The sequence below is a fragment of the Diospyros lotus genome, chromosome 3, assembly GCF_014633365.1.
Source record: "Diospyros lotus cultivar Yz01 chromosome 3, ASM1463336v1, whole genome shotgun sequence".
In the NCBI taxonomy this organism is placed as follows: Eukaryota; Viridiplantae; Streptophyta; class Magnoliopsida; order Ericales; family Ebenaceae; genus Diospyros; species Diospyros lotus.
Genome location: NC_068340.1, coordinates 41,030,373 through 41,050,966, shown reverse-complemented (window position 1 = coordinate 41,050,966; position 20,594 = coordinate 41,030,373). Strand labels below are relative to the sequence as shown.

The following is a 20,594-nucleotide window of genomic DNA, read 5'->3' as shown; positions in this document are numbered from 1 at the left end:
CAAACCAAGCCACTAATGGACCAAGCTTGCAACAAAATATCACCCCAAAAGCAGCACAAATTTGTGTGAGTTGCTTTAGTCTACTTCTCATATGATCTCCTTATTTTAGCAAACATTCATTAGCTTCATCAAAAGTAAATGAGAATAAAGATCACAAGAAGTAACAAGAAAAGGGGGAATTTGACAAGGTCTAAGCAAATTTTCTGCAAAGTTCCATTAACACCACGACGATGATAATGACGACAACAACGACAACTAAACAAGCGAAAACAACTGTGACTAGGACAATGACCAACAACTAAAAAGCACACGCTTCAAAACTTCGTGACAGGAAATCGAACAGGCAAACCATAAGCCCTTCGAACAAGACACTTGAAACCATAATGTTGGAACAAGAAACTTAAACCCAAACCATAATGTCTGACCAAGACAATGTCTGAACGAGAAACTCAGTTCTTCCTAGCTTTCTTGGCTGGGTTGGGGTTGGGGTTTGGGATATTAATCAAGCAATCAGCACTGTTGCATATATGGCATTTGGGGTCGCTGACAGGCACCATGATGTACATAATGCAAAAGGTACATCCCACACAAATCAGTGACTCTGCAGCAGATGATGAAGGCGCCAGTTCAGTAAGTCTAAGCCTCACTCGCTTGTTTCCTCCAGATGGTGGTAACAGCAGACGGGAGCCAAGACCCGAACCTTTCCCTCCCAAACTCAGACCTCGTGCTTTGGCACGTCTCTTCCCAGTGACCTTGCCTTTCTTGGCTTTAATCTACAAGAGATGCACAAATATCAACAATTTTTTTACTACTATATAGAACTCAGTTTTGCATTCAAATAGAGAGGGGCATAGAAAAAAAAAAGTCCCACGTACAGTTCCAGGAAAGAAAATTTGTGCAGAGTACAGAATTATGGAAACAAATGTATGCTTCTCTCTAGTGCCTGATGGTCCTTGTGATTGTGTATATATGATGCAGTGTATCTGGCATCCAGATGGCAGTTACGGGGTGTCTCTATAACTTTTATTGTTTCCAAATGAACAATGCAACAGATGAACAGCTCATTCTTGAATTCTCATAAAACTTTCTCCAGCATTCGAAAATATGTATTCCCCCCCCCAAAAAAAATTCAAAATGTGTTATATTTTCATGAAAGCTGCAAAAAACTCAGGCGGGAACTTCGCTAGTGCATGTCTTAAACAAAAATTTGAAAGCATTAATTACTACTTCATTATATAGAGTGCAAAGACATTTAAATAATTCCGACAAGGTCGACTTGGATCCCTGCATTTGCTTTTCTGACTTCGTTTTGACAGCAAATCAATATGTTTGAGCAGAAACAGTAAAAAGAAAAAAATGAAAAAAAAAAAAACCGATAATAGTTTAATAAACAATATCATTCCCAGCAAGAAGCAATAGTTTTTAAACTTTTGATTTTGACAACATGTACAGAAATAAACATACTTGTTACTCAAGTAATTTAAACAAACATGATTGTCCCAAATTGAGATATTAAATCTAACTATGATTTTGTGTCTTTGTAGAAGTTAATTCTAATTTTTAAGTGGGTAGCAAAGAACATATATCTTCACCCTTGATGCAAAACAACTATGAAATTATAAAACTAATGTGCAGAGGATTATACAATTAAGGTCTAAAAGCCAAAAACCAATTTATCATATCAGAAGATAATTTCTTCATATATTCTAAGAAAAAATTCATATGTATTGCCTTCAAAGAAATAAGATTTAGGTAAATTATAGTTCAAGCTTTCGCAAGAAAGAAAAAGGTTCGAGCTCCTCCCTCAAAAAGGAAGGTGATTACAAAATAAAGTGACAAGAATGAAATTAAGACAATTACTCATAACAATTGAAGATAATAATTTTACCTTGCCATACTTCACATTTGAGGGAGGATCAAAGAAGGAAACAAATCCTGGTGGAGGAAGATTAAGATCGAGACCAGTGTTGGCCTCTTCCTCAGTAAGACCACTCAGGTTCTCTTCTGATTGGGTGTCTGGGGAAGGCACCCTGAATTTTGGATGATTCCTCAGATTGAAGGCCATCTTCTCAGAAAACCAAAATGAGCAATGAACAATGGCCTTCTAACATTTCACGAATTTATAGAAGAGCCCGATATCTAGTTTGTGCCAACAATTCAAAATTCAAAAACAAAGATAAGAATAAATGACAATTTGTCGTCATCTATTCAAATTTTGGTAATAAAATAACCAACCGTCTGTCATGATTACATTACTAAATTTGAACAAAATTCATGAACGGTATCATTGGATCCAGACCACAATACATTGAATGGAATTTATCCAAAATCATGCATCATTTTCTAGGCTCAAAAAATAACAATATTGAAACTAAAATATACATATACCTAACCAAAAAAAAGAAAAACTAAAAATATACATAATATTTTACTTTTTTTTCAAACAAATGCCTAAAAATGAGTAAAATTTTTCAAATTGAAACAAAAATGCCTAAACCAATACCTTTAACTACACCCAGCGGAAGATTTAATATTTGCATTGCATAAACCTATTTATGTACAGTCTTAGATGAACTTTTTTTCATTGGGAACATTTTATTTAAAAGCTTAAGTTGTTAAATAAAGGGTTAACTTTATTTTGTATATTATCATTTTTACGTTCAACACACCCCTCATGTGTAGCTAGGCTTCACTACATATTAGTCCAAACACATGCAACAATTTAAATATTAAGTGAGTAGTGAGATTTGAACTCAAGACCTTTACCTGCTTTGATACCGTATTGAATTGTTAACCACCATCTCATCAAAAAGCTTAAGCTGGTAGATAGAGAGTTAACTTTATATTTTTGTATTATCACTTTTACTTTCACCAATAACCAACAAGAAAAAGGATCAAACTAAACATTTTTACTACTTCTATGGTAAAATTCCAAATGCTATATGAATTCTTCCTTTTATTCTAATTACTATAAGAATAGGATGAATAGTTATCCTTTTCCATAATTCATCAAAGTTTTTTTTGGCTTGCATAGTTATGCCCTCATTTATATATTATGGACTTATAATGAAAAGCATTGCCAGCAAAATGCTATGAAAAGCTTTTCAAGCAAAAAGAAGTCCTTTAGTTGGAAGCTTAACATGCCAAAATTTGTCACCAAAGGAGGTGAAGCCAGGATCTCTAATAAAACTTATGGTCAAATTTTCCACTGCCAGCTAGATACTACTAAGAAAAATCCTTCCCTAATAGCATAGAGAGAAAAATAAAGATGGGAAACAATAGAAACAAATGTGTGATAAATAAAGTCAAGGTTCTTACATGGGCAGATTTACATGAAGGACTGGGAACAAAAATAATTGTTCAAATGGTTTTCAATGTCCGATAAGTATGCCTTTTCCAGAGATCAGACAAGAAAAGGTGATAAAGCTGTTCTTACTGGAAGCCCTTTCGTACTAAGTCAGGCTCTTCAATAGGTTGACTGACCATTTTTCCATGAAGACTGGACCAGATAAAGGTTGTTTAAATCGTTTCTAGGAGACAATCATAAGATGGCATAATCTTGGCCATTAGTTTTAAAAAAAAATAAAGGTTGAATCTGCAAAGTAAAAGGTTATTTAATTCATTTCTAGGAAACAATCAATAAAATCAGTCTTAAGCACTTGCTTCAAGAAAATGAAGGGCCTAACCAGCAAAGTAAAGGTGCTCTAGAGGAGGAAAAACCATGAAAATTTTAGTTTCAACAATGAAGCAATTTTCTTTTCATAGAAATAATTGCAGGTTAGATTTTGATACATTGTTGTTATTGTAGAAATAATCACAGGATTAGCAAATTCTTGAGCATCAGCTTATGGACCAAAAGGTTGTTTGACAGACAAAGTGAAATCAGAAGTCCAAATAGTTTCCACATAAAGTATGCCTCCACAATAAATGGTGTTTTGCTAAAATGATAAATCCTTCTCTGAATAGATAGGCTCATGACTTACAGTCTGGTACTGAATTACTAATCCTCCAAAACGAGGGATCAGCAATTACATTTGGGACTTCGGCAGATGGAATACTAGTGATCCTACCCCTCTGTTATCTCCAATTTGAACCCCATGGCTCTAATTTTTTCTCTCCCTTATCCCTCATAAAGAAACGATGGGATAGATATAATCTAACAACAACAATCACAAGCCTTAATCCCATTAGGTGGGGTCAGCTAGATAACTAATAATTCAAATCTAACCCCATGGAAATCCTAATCACAAGCATTATCACTTGGTATTCCTCCAAAACCTTATCATGCAAATAAACCTGGACTCTGAGACCCAGAGCATATAAGTTTGTGGTCAAGGTTCATATTTTGCAGCAGAGAAAACAAGAAAAATAAGAAGATAATTAAAACTGCATATGCTTGTAAAATCATTTTATGTTCATCATGCAGACTTAAGAGACTAAGACAAAAATATACCTGTTGCCTGCTGCTCTGCTGGTGCCCATGGTCCAACAGGCGTACAACTTCTGGACAACTAAGACTTACTACTAGAAGAACGCCAACTAGCATATTATAGCATGAACAACATAAATTGAGTCTCCCCTCTTTGATTCTAAGCATAGCATCTTAAAACTCCTCTACCTGCACACCCACACAGAGAACTTGTGAAAATGAAACCCATCAGTAGACAAGAAACTGAAAGATGATCAAAACTTAATCTTGGATATCTAGTATGCTGAAGTTGTGTACCAAAGATATTGGTATGCTAAAGCAATATATTCTGTTAATACAAAGCAGATCTCAGCCTACTCTGACAAGGAATTGTTCTAACATCTGAAGCTGCGTAATGATAAACAAAGCTGATTCTGTGGGGGTTGATGGAGTACAGAGTTCATAAACAGTTGCAGAACATCAAATGACAGCAAATGCCAACTAAATAGCAAGCATATCACCAGAAATCCCCACAGGAACAAACCCCATTCTGGAAATGGTGAAATCGGTTAGTGTCCCTGATAATTATTTCCCTTGCTGTAATCTTTGATGCAAGCTTCATAAAGGTATGGCAATCCCCACATATCCTAAGATTCTTCATGATTCTAATAGGAGCACAACTAGGTAAGCTCATTAGCCCAAAAGTAAGGGCCAGCTTCTCACTATGGTGCCTGAGGAGTTCTTGTTTTCTGATTTCTTCCACATCATGCAGGTCATATTCAGTACAGACTTTATAATCTAGCTTTTTCATTTCTTCTAGCAAATCTTCTAGCCTTGAATAAATTTTGGCAATTCTAGGATGGCTTCTTTCCCCAACCATAAATATGTGAACCTTGTTTTTGACTTCAATCCAACTCTTTCCTCTCTCCTTCTTTGCCTCACTGTCTTTTAGGAGCTTCCTTGTCCTTGCAACTTCATCCCATTTTTTGGTTGCTGCATAGGTGTTAGAAAGCAATACATGATTTCCTGCATTATTGGGTTCGATCTCAAACAGATGTCTAGCTGCTACTTCAGCTATCTCAGTATTCCCATGGATCCTGCATGAGGACAAAAGTGAACCCCACATGGAAGCAGTGGCATCAAATGGCATCCTCTCCAACAAATGCCTAGCTTCACAAATAAGTCCTGCCCGGCCAAGAACATCAGCCATGCATGAATAGTGAAGAACATTGGGTGATAAATTGTGCTCTTTTCTCATCATGTCAAAATACCTCCATCCCTTTTCAACCAAACCCATATGACCACATACAGATAAGACAGAAACGTAGGTTATTTCATTTGGGCAAATACCCATCTGCTGCATTTTCTCAAATGAAATCATAGCCTCAATACAGCAAGCATGTTTTGAAAACCCAGAAATCATTGCATTCCATAAAACAACATTCTTCTCTTCTACACTGGAAAATACAGTATAAGCTTCTCTAATAATTCCACACTTTGCATACAATTCTATGAGAGAGGAAGCCACGAAAATGTTTGACTCAAGACCAGATTTGAGTATGACAGCATGCATCTGGCTCCCTTCAATAAGAGCAGCCAAATTTGCACAAGCAGATACAACAGAAGACATTGAAAACTGGTTGTTTTCCAATCCTATTGTTTGCGCTCTTTGAAACAAAACCAAGGCCTCCTCATAAAGATCATTTTGAACGTACGCTGCAATCATCGAACTCCATGTGACAGCACTCCTCTCAGGCATGCACTCAAAAATCCTAGAAGCATCCTCAATGAAACTACTTTTCGCATAAACACCAAGTAATGCAGTGGCAACAAACATGTTTGAATCCATTGCTGCCTTGAGAGCAAAAGCATGCAATTGCTTGCATTCAAGAACAGCACACTTTGCGGCACAAGCGCAGAGCACACCAGAAATGGTGAATTCGCTAAACCGGGCTCCTTCCCTTTGCATACACACGAAGAGACCAAGAGATTCCCCTCCATCCCCATTCTGGGTGCACGAACCAATCATGGTATTCCACGAAATTAGACTTCGTACAGGCATTTCATCAAACACGTTGCGAGCACATTCAACCAAGCCGCATTTTGAATACATGTTTATCAGCATGTTCGATATTAAAGTGTCTGCTTGCAGTCCAACCCGGACAATCTGGCCATGGCAAGCCTTTCCTCCCGTGGCTGCCCTATTCCTTGCGCAACTCTGCAAGAGTTCTCGCAAAGTCGACACTTGGGTTGCTTCTGTATAAACCCAATTGGCCTTTCCAGGAACTGGTGGTGTTCCAGGGTTAGTCGTATTGCTTGTAAACGAGAGTTTTCTGCAATGGAAACTACGAAAAAAGTTATGAAAGTGTTCGCTGTAACTGCATTTCCTCGATGGTTTCATGTCATCGTTTACAGTTTAACAATATAACGGTTTCACCACTAACGTTGTATAAACCACTGGCCACCATGAATAAACTAATCACCAATATTACATATCCAAATTATAAAGAAAGAAGTTTTGTCTAAGATAAATCAAAATAAAATATTTTAATTAGGCTTTAATTATTTAAAAAAATTAAATTACACCTAAAACTCTTTATAAGTTGCATCATTTCAACGAAGACCCTTATCATTAGGAAACAGAGTTTGAAGGTTTATTTAGTTATGTTGCACGGAAACAGAAACAGAAAACGTTTTTGATAAGAAATGAAAACGTGAAAATAGACATTTTTATAAAAAATAGACATAAATAAGGTCCGAAACGAGAATAGGAAACGTTTCCAAAACGGAAAAACGGCTCCTATGAGGTGTTTCCGTGTAACATAGTTACTTAGTTTATACTCTTTCCATTATTATAAACATAGTTAATTAAATATTAATTAAAAGAATTTTATTAACTAAACTCTGATTAATAATATTAAACTAAGTTTAAACAAAAATTAAAAATTAAATTAAAAAATGCCTTGTCACCACCAAGATGGCTTCAAACAACTGATATTGTCAGGGGGCGGAGTCACGTGAGATCTAGTGGGGGCAACTGTCCATTTGGGTTATATTTTTTTTTTTATTTTATTTTTTATAATAATATATTACTAGAAATAAAAAATATTATATTTTACTAATAAAAAAAATAAGTATCAAAGAAAGCAAGTATAAAGTGGCTCAGTAGTAATCATTATAATATTTTTTACAATTTGATCATAGTTTCTTTTTTTACAATGATGATGCAAATAAAGTCAAGTATTGAAATAAATTGTAAAATAAAAAAAACAAGTATGGAGGAAATTTATACCGAAAAAAAATAGACAAATTAACAAAGTAAGTATTGAGCAAATTGAGTAACTTCCCATGAATCCTAGATTAAAAACTACAATAATGAATTATAATGTTAATTTTTGAGATCAAATTAGAAGAATCTACTTGTAAAGAAGTTTGTGTCAATTTCGAAATCAAGACGATTCATTCCAATTTAGTTCAATGAATTTGGTAATTGGTTGGAATATAATATAAGTAAAAATATCGCATTTTACTTATACTGTTATCTTTTTAAAATAAATAATGAGAAACAAAGAGATGGTGATTCTTTTATAAAAGAAAAGTTCAGTAATTTAAAAAAAAAAGAAGAAGATAGACTTTAAATTCATGTTGGAGATATTAATAGTATACATAATTAAAATCAAAATAATTGTGAAACCTTAATGAATGAAGGGTAAAATATTGAGATAGTTTTCTTTAGACAGTTAGAACAAACACTGTGTGATTATTGAATTCATTTGAATGCATCAATTGATTGTGTTCGACTTCTTCTACGACAAGAACTAACTTTTTGTGATCATGACGATTCTAAAGATTTAAATAATCAAGATAACTTTCTTAAACAATTGTAATTTCTAGTATGAAAAGTCATAAGAAACAATTGTAAATTTTGTTTTCATTTTAATATTATCATTATTATCCTACTTTTTAAAATTATATTTTTTGTATTTAACTTCACCCACAATCAAAATCTTGGTTCCCTGTCTTGGTCATGTCTCCCAATTTTTTCTTGACACAAGTGATGGTTGAAGTATTTAGGGGGTAAAGATTTGATCGATTCGATTACAAAACTAATCAAATTATTCAAACTGAATAAATCAATAGCCAGCCTTTATGTCCCTACTCTTATATTTGCTGTTTTTTAGAGACATGGTTAAAAAGGCCATTTTTCGAGTGCTAACACACTGGTGGAAGAAGATGATAATATGATATCATATTATCCTTGTCAGATAGTTATCTGCTGCTTCTCATTTTGATTGGGACTATGATACGTAGAAATTACTTCGAAGTTGAATTATCTTATCTCCCAGGGCTTTCTGCTGAAACATTAGCGTAATTATAATGTTTTTCGTTTACATAACAGAGACATGGTGGATGGACTTGGGGTGGCGGTAATCTCAGCAGCATGTCTGCTTCTGTATCAACCCTTGGAGATAGCAGTTGGCTAACGCATGTGCACAGTGTCTTAGCTGGTTCTGCTTGGATTGCAGCCCCTGTTGCATTGGAATCAGCAACGGTGCTTGTCCATTGCCGGTTGGACATCTTTTGGTGCTGCACACTTTTTAAATATTATAATACTCTTTTATTGTCACTACGAAAACACATATCAAGTCTTTATCCTACGATATCAAGTTGGCTATTGTGTTTTTATGACGACAGTGATTAAATTTATGCCAACACTAAATTTTGTCATATTTTTTACCTTTAAAGTGTCCTTAAAGATGTGCTCTATGAACAACCATGTGGGCTAGTAATAAAAGATTTGGATTTAGAATTGGCCAACATTAGACCATTTAAGCGAGCAATATTTAAGTTTGGCTGCCAGAATTCTGTTCCTCTGAATCTTAAATGCAATTATAATGCACAAAGATGAACATGAATGGGTAAATACTAAAGCATAACCATTCACTTACTATTTATTGTGCTCATCGGGAAGCAAAATCCAAGTTCAATCACTCCAAGTACACGATCAATAAATTTGATAGCAAATCAAAATAAATCATGCAATAATTCAGTACAAATACTTTTTGAGTCATTTGGCCAAAAGATGATTTATTTAGTACGTTAGAAGGAACTTTATTCCCTTAGTCCATGTTCATTCTTTCTGAGGCTACTGTGCTAGTCCAGCCTTGAGCTTCTGAATGGTAGGAACATCAGTTTTGAAAGACTTTGCCAGGATTTCATCAGGGATGGTGGTGTTGAAGACTGTGCCAGGAAGCGACACAGTCCCGGCACTTGCACTGCCAAAGGCAGAGAGAGCAAAAGCCGATTTGCTGGGATCACTGTTGTACTGGAAGTGAACAAGTCCCTTTGGGAACACAAAAATGTCACCCACTTGGAGTGTCTGGTTGTAGAGCTTGTTGGTGGTGTCAACCACGCCGACTTCAAGAGATCCATCAAGGACGAACAGAAGTTCAGCTGCCCGGGGATGGGTGTGGGGCGGGTTGACAGAGCCGGCTGGGTATATGAGAACTGCATATGAAACGCTCTGGCCGTTGAGGGCTGGGAATTCAGCCATGCTGGCCTTCATCACCTTGAAGTTTGGCGGCTCTGGTGCCCCAACAAGGCTCCTAAACCCCGTGAAGGTGAATAGATTCCCGTCAGGCGCTGGGTTGTTTGGCGGGACGATGAAATCAGTCAGGATGTCTGGATCTCCTGCCATTGCCAGATACAGAGTGGCAAACACAGACACCAGTTTCAAAAGCAACTCATGCTTTGGTGCCATGGTTGCCATCTTAGAACTAGATTTCAGCCTTCGTTGCTCTGGCCTAGCATAGGGGGTAGCTATTTATAGTAGAGAGATGAGATCTATTTCGTCTTGAACTAGAAGAACATATAGATAATTCATCCATGCCAACACATTCCATTTACAATTTTCAATTGAAACTATGCTTTCTAATCCGACGAATATGCTAATCCATGGGACCGGTTCTGTTTTTATTGCTTGGTATCATGGATGATGATCAGCTGGAAAATGTCAAAGACTAGTGTTATTTTGCTTTCTTTCTTCTGCCATGTACGATCCCTCACCCTTTCTGTCCAAGGTCATTCATTGCTAGAAAGACGAGGAAGAAGCCTTGTGAAGTTCAGCCATGGCCGGCCATTGCACCAAGCAGATGAATTTTCTATCCAGCTTGTTTCTTTTCCCAGCAAATAGTCTGACTAACTGCTTTTTTTCCTAGAAAATAGTCTTGATTTCATGTTTTTTAAGTTACCAGAGTTATGATATTTTTGTTTCCTATCTTACACCAGAAGAAAAATATCAAAGTCGTCACGAAAATACTAAATTAGGTAATTTTGATGTTAAACGTATTTTATCTTATATAATTAGTTATAATCTCAAATAAAGGAGAGTTGACTTAAATTAATTTATAGATAACATATATCTCATTCTAGACATTTAGAAATAACTTAAAAATTTAAAATTTATCTAATCCATTCTATCTAATAAAGTTAAAAATTATAATTAGTATTGGTACCTTATTGAAGTCACCCCCTTTTGTTCTTTGAAAACAATCCATTTCTTGTGCTTATCACCCAAAACATGGCTTCTCATGCAGGCCTTGTACATAATTTAGTTTTTGTTTTTTTGGCTAAGTTTATACGTAACATTTTCTTGTGCTTATCACCCAAAACATGGCCTCTCTTTATTGAATGTCACGCCTTTCTTTAATTGAATATTTAGTTATTTTATTATTATTATTATTATGAGTTAAAGATACACTAAGGTTGGGTGAACTTTCACTATTAAGAAAGAGAGTCAATTTTAGGAGAATACAAGAATATTATGTAATTGAATTGGAGAGAGTGTTATATCATATAATGAGATAAATAGTTATTTTTAAAATTAATTATGAAATTAATTTAATCATTTTTATAAATTTATAATTTTATTCAATTCATTTAATTTTACCAATTAAGTCTCACTTGGGTGCAATTCTATTCAACATGTAAAATTGATTTAAAAATAGTGCGTTTATGTTGAATTAACATATCAGATGTCATATAATAATAATATTTGTGTAATTTATATGTACATATAAGTAAAAAAAAAAAGTAAAAAAATAAAAATAAATAAACATATTATGTGTAACAAATTATATATATATATTTTATTGATGTGTATATATAGATCTTACAAATATTATTATTATTATTATTATATAATAGCTGTCATATCAAGTTAAATTTACGCCCTCTAAATTTATGGATAAAATTACACTCAATTGAGCTAATTTAGACATAATTATTAAAATTAAATAAAATTCTAAATTTGTAAAAAAAAATAAATTATTTTCATGATTAGCTGTTATTTTTAAGATGTTATTACATAACATATAAACTAGTATATAATTTAGAATAATACCTTACACCCCTTGTGTATGCGTGTTATGTCCCACTTGTCGTCATTAAGGAGATATAAATACCTTTTAACTCGACATTTTAGGAACTTTTTTTTTTATTTTTTTTCTTAACTTTTTATCTTTCATTCGAATATATATCTATTTGTGCATCTAGAGGAATGACTTGCGCTCCTCTCCAACAACATCTTACATTGATCGAGAATTAATTTAAAATTAATTTAATTGGAGTATTTTTCCAACTCAATTAACATTGAGAAGTTATTTGGCTAGGCTTTTTTGAAAAGAAATTTTAAGTTATCTTTCAACTTTAAAGTTAATTAAGTATTTAGATAAAATATAATTGCAATGATTAGTTATATAATTATGTGTTTAATAAAATAGAAAATAAAACTATCATCAGTGATAAAAATGACTAATAGGAACATACTCTCACTTTTTAAAAATAAATTTTAGAAATTCAATAAGAAAACAGAAATGCAGGAAAATGCATAAATAAGAAATATAAGAGGCTCTTTGTAAATATAATTTTTAAAATAAAACAGTTAATCAATCTAAAAATAAACAAAAATTCCATAATGGATTCAAACAAATTTTGAAAACAGATTTCAAAAAAAAATTAAAAATTTTGAGTCAAAGATAGAAAAAATTATGTCTTTTGTCTCTAACATTTTTGTGGACGAAAATGTGTTTTTGATATTTTTTTTAATATTATGAAATAGTCCTGAAACGTTTTTAAAATTGCAAAAAGACTCAAAAATATTTTTTTGATGTTTTGGAAACTCCAAAATGACACTCCCAATATGTCTTTGTGTATTATATGTCGGTTTAAATTATATAGCTAATATAAAATTCAAATGAATGTGTTCTAAAAAGGAAAAAAAAATGACTAATAGCACGAAAAAATCAAACATTTTTGCATTTTTGTGATTTTATATAAATGTTTCAAATTTGTTAATAAACGTCTGATTTGATTGATTGGTTGTAATTTTAACCACAACTTGAATCCGATTCGAGAGGGATGTGCACCTACTGACTTGACATGCCACCTAACATTTTAAATGGTTCCACATTGACACACATGAAGAAAAATAAAAAATAAAATCCTATGTTATATAAATATATATGTTAAATATATATATTATAGATATAATATACATAGAGGGAAGACGGGCAGGGGATGATGACGATGACAAAAAAAGAGATTGAGACAACGGCAACGGCGTTGCGCTGGATCTCCACCACCACCATTGTTCATGGTACTGCACGCATAAAAAACCCTAACCCAAAATGCCACCCCCTCCGTTGTTCAAAATGTCAATTTGGAAATTTGTGGTATAAGGCGATTACGTAAGGATCGAGCGAAACGAGTCTTTGGATCTTGATGACATAGAGTCCCCAATGAGTGATTTCTTACTCAAGTCTGGTGGGACTATGATTGCTGTTGATAGCGACGAAGTGGTGGTTTTGTTCTGCTCGAACCCAATGTGAATGCCAAAGCCGACATATTTATAGCCAAGTTCAAGGCTAGGCTTAAGCTTCAAAAAATCAATTGCATTAAGCAAAAACGTGGGCTAGATTTTCCAAATCTTGCCATCGCCTTCTTCTTCATAGCCTCTATCGCCACAACCAAGAAGTAAAGATCGGTCGCCGCCTCCAATCCCATGCCATTGCCTCGATCTCTTCCTTTGTTGCCATTGTTGCTCCATCCTCTACCTGTCTTCCTTTTATATGTGTGTGTATATATATATAATATTTAAAATATATATATCTATATAATATATAATTTTTTTTATTTTTTTTACATGTGTAAATGAAGGGTCTACTAAAAATATTTGACATGCCATATCAACAGGTGCACACACTTCTCAAATCAGATTCGGATCATAACTAAAATTGTAACTAATCAATCGAGTCAGACATTTATTTCTAAAATTAAAATGTTTAGATAAAATCGTAAATATGTAAAAAAAAACACTAATGCCTCATCTTTTTCAAAGCAGTAGCTCACGGGACGATTCCAGAGAGAGGAAACGAGAAGAGCTCTACGCACGCAGACTTTCTTTCCCCCTCTGTAATCTCCGCCAACGCACTGAGAGAGAGAGAGATGGCTCACAGCGAAGCTCAGGTCGGCACGGCTGAAGTGATGGCCTCGGAAGGCGGTGGGCGGCGAAGCAATCCGAATACGAATCGGAATCCGAATCCAATCGCTTCTCTTTTATCGATGTTGAATATCTCAAACTTGTTTCCGCCGCCGAAGAGAGACGCGAATAAGGCGGAGCCGCCGGCGAGACCGCTGGGCGGCGGCGACAGCAATGAGGCGAAGCAGGAGGAGAAGCCGGTGGTGGTGAAGGTTCCACGCCCTCAGACCGAGCTGCCTTCCCTGAAGCTCGAAGCGGAGGGGTCTGAGCAGAACACTAACCCTATCGTTCTTTGGCAGGTACAATAACTAACACTCTAATTTGACTTTTCTATATATCGATATATATACACCTGTGTATGTGTTTGTAAATGCGATCCTTATTTCATGCATTGATGCTGTTTGATAACTGAAAATGTACTGAAGTTTAATGGAAGATGTTTTGATTTTTGATTTTTGTATTTATTCTATTAGCAACGTTTGGGATCTTAGAGCAGGGAAAATAAACATTTTTTTAGATGGCGTAGGGAAGAACAACTCAAGGGATGTGTTTGAGACTCATCACCTTATTGGTGAAACTTCCATCCTCTTTCAGTTGGAAATTGTGAATATTTCGTCGGAAAATTGAATAATTTGAATTTAAGATTTGGTGTTTCTTTCTGTTTTCCTTTAAGTGGCTGACGAATTGGTTAGTTGAAGATTGATTGATGTAATTGCTCTGCCGAGGAGGCAGTGCTTCTTGTCTATATATGTAAATGCCGCACCAAACTTAGTTTCATTTCATGTTCAGGAAAAATCTATGAATAAAAATTGGAGTATTCTAAATGCAATGTATATCTATCAGTGAAAAATGACCTTTATCTCATTCTTGCTTATGCCGATTCAAGGAGATTTTAGGAAACAGGGTGAACTGGTGCTTTCTATTTTTAAAAGAATGGGCAGTTTACAAATGGGAAGTCTGTGGGTCATTTGCTTTTGTATTGTACTGTAACTTGTGACATTTGGATCCTTCTTTACTCTCCTTTCAATGTGTGATGGTGTATGGTGGGTGATGTTAATTTTACTGATAGGTTTTTTGGTTTCATAGGAGTTTGGCCTTATCAAATAGGAGACAGTCTTGAGTTCGAATGACTATCTCTTTTTGAGTTATGTGTCACATTTGGCAAGAGAGGAATCTGAGAGCCTTTTAGGGATTTAGCACTCAGTTTTGTCACCATAAGGGAAAACTAACCATTTTCCTTCCCCCCACCCCCAAGTTTTGTGGCTTAGGAGGATTCCTTTTTGCCCCCACAGTAATTATTGTGTTTTGTGACTTTTGTTGATGACTTATTTTAGCATATGGCTTGTTTTGGTTCCTTGTGCAGGTTTGCCCTCTTTTGGCAGTTATTTCCTTGATGCCTTTTTATTTATCAAAGAAAATAGTAAGGGTGCTACTTTTAGCTTTAGGTCTATATTCTTCATCATACATATAGGTCTTGTGAAATGTTTAAAGAAACAGAAGCTGACATGTGATGGTAAAGAAAAATATCTGGTGCTTCACATGGATGAGAGACTAATTCCACAATCACCACCACCACTACAAGGCTTAATCCCACTGACGGGGTTGGCTGTATGAATTCTACCCTCCATCCGTCTGTATCCAAGGCCATATTTTTTGTAAGGATATTATATTCTATGTCAGGGTTTCTTATCAAGTTTTCTTTGGTTTTCCTTTCAATCTTTTGCTACGAACTTACTCCATTTCATCCATTTGGCTCACACATCCTTGTCTTTGTATCAATCTTTTTTCTCGCATGTCCAAACAATTTTAATTGTGATTTGCATCTTATCTTTGATAGACGTCTGTCATGACCCGAGGGTTTAGCTAGGGTCTAGGAAAGAAGTTGGAAGAATTCGGGAGAGAAACAAAGAAGAATTGGAGGGAGATACAGAGTAGAAATCAAGAGAAATGAGGGAGAACGAGAGAGAGAAAGTAAGGAGGGAAAATATGAATTCACTATATCATTCTAGCATAACATTCATCCTCCTACAAGTAGCATTTTATAGTCATCAATTAACAACTAATCTGAAGCATATTCTAGACTAACAGCTCCCATGTGCAATTACAAAATATCTCCTAACAACAATGATAACTAATTATAGCTTTGCCCCCTAATTCCCCTTGGGTCGTGACAATTCCCTCTCTTTGAAAGGTTTCTTGGGCCTTTTTTTTTTTTTTCTCTTTCTTGGCTTTATCTGATGAATGAAAGAGGAAACAACATCTCTTTGTTTAGCAGGTATTTTGAACTCTCTTGAAGTATCTCCTTTATTTTCCTCAACTAAAATCAGCACCAACTCTTCTGCATGTTCAGCGACTAAGAGATTTCCAACCCTATCAGCTTCTATGGTTTCCTTGGTGGTGCCTAAAAGGCCAATAAAATCTTTTGCCACACTTTTGACTTTTTTTAACTTCCTTTTGCTCCTTCCCACTGGCACTATTCTGTAGATCCTCAAAAATTAGTTGTGTATTGTCATTAGGTAGTGGAGGAGTACCTTTTTCTTTAAGAGAAATAGATTCGAAGTCTTCAAAATCCCAAGTTACTGTGATCATATCCTTTCTCGAGTTCTCAACATCTTTGACTTCCTCATCTACCTTAGAAATCTCAGCAATTAGAGTCTCTTTTACTTCCTGAATTTTCTCATCCATTGCAGGAAGTTCATTAACTTCTTGTTGGAAACTAAGCCCTAATTGCCTCTTCTGATCCATAGTTAGGGCCTTAGCTGAGGTTGGGGCAGGTAAACTTCTCACTGTTAGACCATTCCACTGCCATGATTGATTGTTTCCCTTAGTCATTACCCCACTATTACCATAAGAATTCTCCTCTTTTTTCCCTTATGCTTCAATTTATTGAATTCTTCAATGATATCCGTCCTCTTCTTCTCCTTGAACCTTTTGCAGAGATCATTTATGAACTTCGGCCAGCTCCATTCCACCCTTCCTCGCTCCAATTCTGAAACCAAGAGTCTGCAATACCATCCAAATGAGCTGCAACCATGTTCACTTTCTCCCCTTCAGCTACTCGGTATTGATAGAACACCCGCTTGCACCTCTTGATCCACCATTTCGGGCTATCTCTTTCAAACGTCGGAATAGCCATTTGCTGTGCTGGGGATGTGGAAGGGTTTCCTCCAACTCCTTTGACCATATCTTCCTCCTCTGCCTCCGACCTCTCCCTTGCTTCCATAGGATTGTTGGGCCTCTACCTAGATCTTGGTGTCATTAGAATTGGTGCTGATGAAGCTCTGGGAGTGAAATTTGTCGCAAGGCAGACATTAGACTGTTGAGCTAACATGCTCAAGGTAACATTCAACTGCTGACTAATTTTCTGGCAGAATCCAGTAATTTCCTCTCGGAGCTTGCTAACGGCTCAATCCAAATTGGTTGCATACTCTGCTTGATAGCAACTTGCCTCCACTTGGAGTTGCTTGACACCAATTACCAAATTGTTCGTCCTGGTTTCCAGTCGTTCCATCCTCATACCCTCTGCCCTGGCCTAAATCAACAAGGCTCAATCCAATTCCAGAATCGAGGATTGCCGAAATGAGCTCCATTGAATCACCTTAGTCACTTGCAGTGATCTAGATCTGAATTTCAGTGCCCCTGATCCAAGTCCTCTTCCTGGATTGCACTATTGGTTGTTAAGCGATTGCTCAATATTTGCTTCCGTTGCGCCCTCTGATTTGCCTTTGAATTAAACTCGATATTCGTTGATACTCTTTCGGCCTATGTTGTCTTCACTCTCGAGCCAAAGTTGGTTATGCTTAGCTTCACCTTTCAAATCCAATTCAATTCTGATTAACTGAATCGACGATGGATCTGGATCAATTGGATATGTTGCAAATTTTTGAAAATCGCCTACAACCAGCTTCCGAGAATAGCCTTGCTCTGCAATCGCCTTTGATCAACAATCGCCTATCCCAAGTTGCCTAACTCATGATTCAATCTTTGATATCTTCAGAGTCAGATCGGAATTAATTGCTTTCTTCCATTACTCAAATCTTGACTTGCCTCAATCGCAATTCAGCAGCCCAAGGACTGTCAGCTCTGAATTTGCCTATGCTTCTCTTCTTGAATTGTGTCTTCCTTCTCGCCCAATCATCAACCACTGGTTAGAGGACCACCGCACTCCTTGAGTTCGCCTGGATGGCCAGAATCGGCTTTGTTTGCGATAGTTGCTGATTCAACGATCACCTCCCTGTTGACTCCTTCTCACCCAATCACCGCCAGATTTCACCTAGTACACAATTTAGTAGCCTCGAGAATCAATTGGATCCGAGAATCTATTGGATTTGTTGAGGCTTCCTGAAATCACCTTCAAAATTTAAGTCGAATCGAACTATGAAATCCACCTCGCTTACAATTCGTCAAGAATCGTTGGCGTTGTGCCTTCTCGCTTCGGTCACCTGAATTTGCTTCAATTATCAGCCTAATTTTATTTGCCTAAAGTATCGAAAATCACCTGGCTTGATGGAATTAAATGCGTTGAATCGCCTTGGCTAACTGCTAAGAACTTTTGGATCATGGTCAAGAACTGTTGGAATTACTTGACAGAGAGAACTGTCGAGGAATGCACAGCTTTGATACCAAATGTCACGACCCTAGGATTTAGCTAGAGTCTAGGAAGGAAATTGGAAGAATTCAGGAGAGAAACAGAGAAGAATTGGAGGGAGAACGAGAGAGAGAAAGTAAGGAGGGAAAATATGAATTCATTATATCATTCTAGCATAACATCCATCCTCCTACAAGTAGCCTTTTATAGGCATCAACTAACAACTAATCTGAAGCATATTCTAGACTAACAGCTCCCGTGTGCAATTACAAAATATCTCCTAACAACAATGATAACTAATTACAGCTTTGCCCCCTAATTCCCCTTGGGTCGTGACAACGTCACTCCAACCTTATCATGGATGATTATGTTCCTTATTCTATATTTTCTTATATGGCTGCACATCCACCGTAATATTTTCATCTCAAGTCTCAACTATTTTTGTCATCAATAATGCCATGAAATAGTGTCATCTTAGGCGAATATTTTATGTTAGTTCTTAAAATTTTCCAGACATGTCCATGTGAACAGTTTAACTTTCTTGGGTACATATCCCCTATTGCTGGAGATTTATGCCATGTTTGCAACTAGGATTTCTGAAAGGGAAAGAAAAAGAAAACCTAAATGTTCTTATGTGTATGCCATAATGCATAAAGCAAATGTTTTCACTTTCTTTTCATTTTCCTTTCCCTCTTAAGTATTCTTGTTTCTAACATAGTCTTAATGTTTAGAGTGTTCTGACGCATGTACACAAATAAATTGATATAATTCTCAGTGAAGATGGACTACAGGAGAGGCCCTTGTTCATCTAGTTATGTTTTCTACCCTTGGATTTTGGTGAAAATTATTTTGTGAAGCTTCATTGATCAAAACTAGTTACAAAATTTAGTATTTTATTCTGGACATGGTAGTTTATGGCGTGCTCCCTTCTGTGTTAAGGCATGCTGTTAACTGGAAGTAGAGGAACTAGGAAGACTAAAATTGTGAATTAGGGATGTGCGTAGACAAAACATCTACAGTCCACATTTATTTTCTTTTGATTAACGGACTGTCTAAACTTTGACAGATCAAATTCTGAAGGTATCTAATTGGTTTATAGATTGTGAAGAATAAAATACTGAAGTCCTTTTTCTAGACATTGTTTGTAAAGAATTATAGTGAATAGATAATGCTCTCCATTGCTGAAGATTTGGGCCATTTCATCTAGCTTTGGTGGTCAATTTTAGTCCTTGTGCAACAGACATTTGGTTTTAGAATAACTCTAATCATTTAAGAAACTTCAGATCCCAAACCTGTTAGAAGATGCTCTGGATTTCTGGAATGCTAACCATTTGTTTTTCAAGCAATGGCACCAAAGTTGTCCTACCAAATTAGTTTGCAGAATCTTTGTTGGAAGGGTTCTTTTTTGGGTGAAATTGTTTTAATCATTGAGCCTGGACTACCAAAACAAAAGCTTGTGCCCAGTGACTGATATATATCATCTCAACTAAGAACATGGGCAGGCACAGCCACATGTGCTGCTTGTTTAAACTCACTGTTACTGTTTCATTTTTATTGTATTTCGGTTGTTATTTTGATTATTCATTTGATTCTTTTCTGGGTGTTTTAAAGGTAGAGTTTCTATGCATCTCTGTTTTTGCCACTTCAGGTTTATGCAATTGGAGGGTTCTTTGTTTTAAAGTGGGTGTTGGCAAGATGGAATGAGAGGTCCAAAAAGAGATCATCTGATGAAGAGCCATCTCCAGGTGATGACTAGTTTTTCGGTTCCAATGGATTCTCCTTATGGCAATGTATAAATTTGCTAGATAGTGAACCGAGACCACCTTGCTTTTGTTATGGGTGCGTTAGCATTCTAAGGCAGGCATGTATGTGGAACCACATCAAAATTGCTCAGTTTTATGGACTTCTGTATAATTTGCTAGAAGCGTACAACACGGGCTGATTGTGAGATCTTAAAATATGAAACAAATTCTCAGTTAACTCATTTTGTTTCTTTTTGTTGCACAAATGTTGCCTATTGGGAGTACATGTTTTTTCAGTTTCTTCAGATCAGCCCGTGA

The 20,594-nt window shown here is 35.8% G+C and overlaps 3 protein-coding genes across 7 annotated transcripts; 1 reads left to right on the top strand and 2 right to left on the bottom strand.

Moving 5' to 3' along the window:
* Positions 1-191: 191 nt before the first annotated feature.
* Positions 192-6,992, bottom strand: LOC127798456 (pentatricopeptide repeat-containing protein At5g04780, mitochondrial). 5 transcript variants are annotated; one of them, XM_052332032.1, is made up of 2 exons: positions 1,889-6,992; positions 192-773 (listed from the first exon to the last, which is right to left on the bottom strand). In XM_052332032.1, exon 1 carries the CDS (start codon positions 6,807-6,809, stop codon positions 4,926-4,928), a length of 1,884 nt encoding a protein of 627 aa, XP_052187992.1. In that variant the 5' UTR covers positions 6,810-6,992; the 3' UTR covers positions 192-773; positions 1,889-4,925. The 5 variants fall into 5 exon arrangements, with proteins under 5 accessions (XP_052187992.1, XP_052187991.1, XP_052187993.1 ...); XM_052332031.1 differs by having other exon boundaries at positions 192-2,139; positions 4,454-6,992; XM_052332033.1 differs by having other exon boundaries at positions 4,454-6,992.
* Positions 6,993-9,554: 2,562 nt separating this feature from the next.
* Positions 9,555-10,178, bottom strand: LOC127797010 (germin-like protein 9-3). Its single transcript, XM_052329401.1, has one exon. The coding sequence runs from the start codon at positions 10,176-10,178 to the stop codon at positions 9,555-9,557; it is 624 nt and encodes a 207-aa protein (XP_052185361.1).
* A 3,620-nt stretch (positions 10,179-13,798) lies between these two features.
* LOC127796657 (uncharacterized) lies at positions 13,799-20,514 on the top strand. Its single transcript, XM_052328914.1, has 2 exons — positions 13,799-14,245; positions 20,183-20,514. The coding sequence occupies exons 1-2, from the start codon at positions 13,913-13,915 to the stop codon at positions 20,288-20,290; spliced, it is 441 nt and encodes a 146-aa protein (XP_052184874.1). The 5' UTR covers positions 13,799-13,912; the 3' UTR covers positions 20,291-20,514.
* The last annotated feature ends 80 nt before the right edge of the window (positions 20,515-20,594 follow it).

What these genes read in the sequence shown, in the direction of transcription:
- LOC127798456 (XM_052332032.1), bottom strand. Translation starts at nt 6,809, where the DNA reads ATGAAACCATCGAGGAAATGCAGTTACAGCGAACACTTTCATAACTTT.
- LOC127797010 (XM_052329401.1), bottom strand. Translation starts at nt 10,178, where the DNA reads ATGGCAACCATGGCACCAAAGCATGAGTTGCTTTTGAAACTGGTGTCT.
- LOC127796657 (XM_052328914.1), top strand. Translation starts at nt 13,913, where the DNA reads ATGGCTCACAGCGAAGCTCAGGTCGGCACGGCTGAAGTGATGGCCTCG. An exon ending in ACCCTATCGTTCTTTGGCAG is followed by an intron (nt 14,246 to 20,182) that starts GTACAATAACTA and finishes TTGCCACTTCAG; the next exon opens with GTTTATGCAATTGGAGGGTT.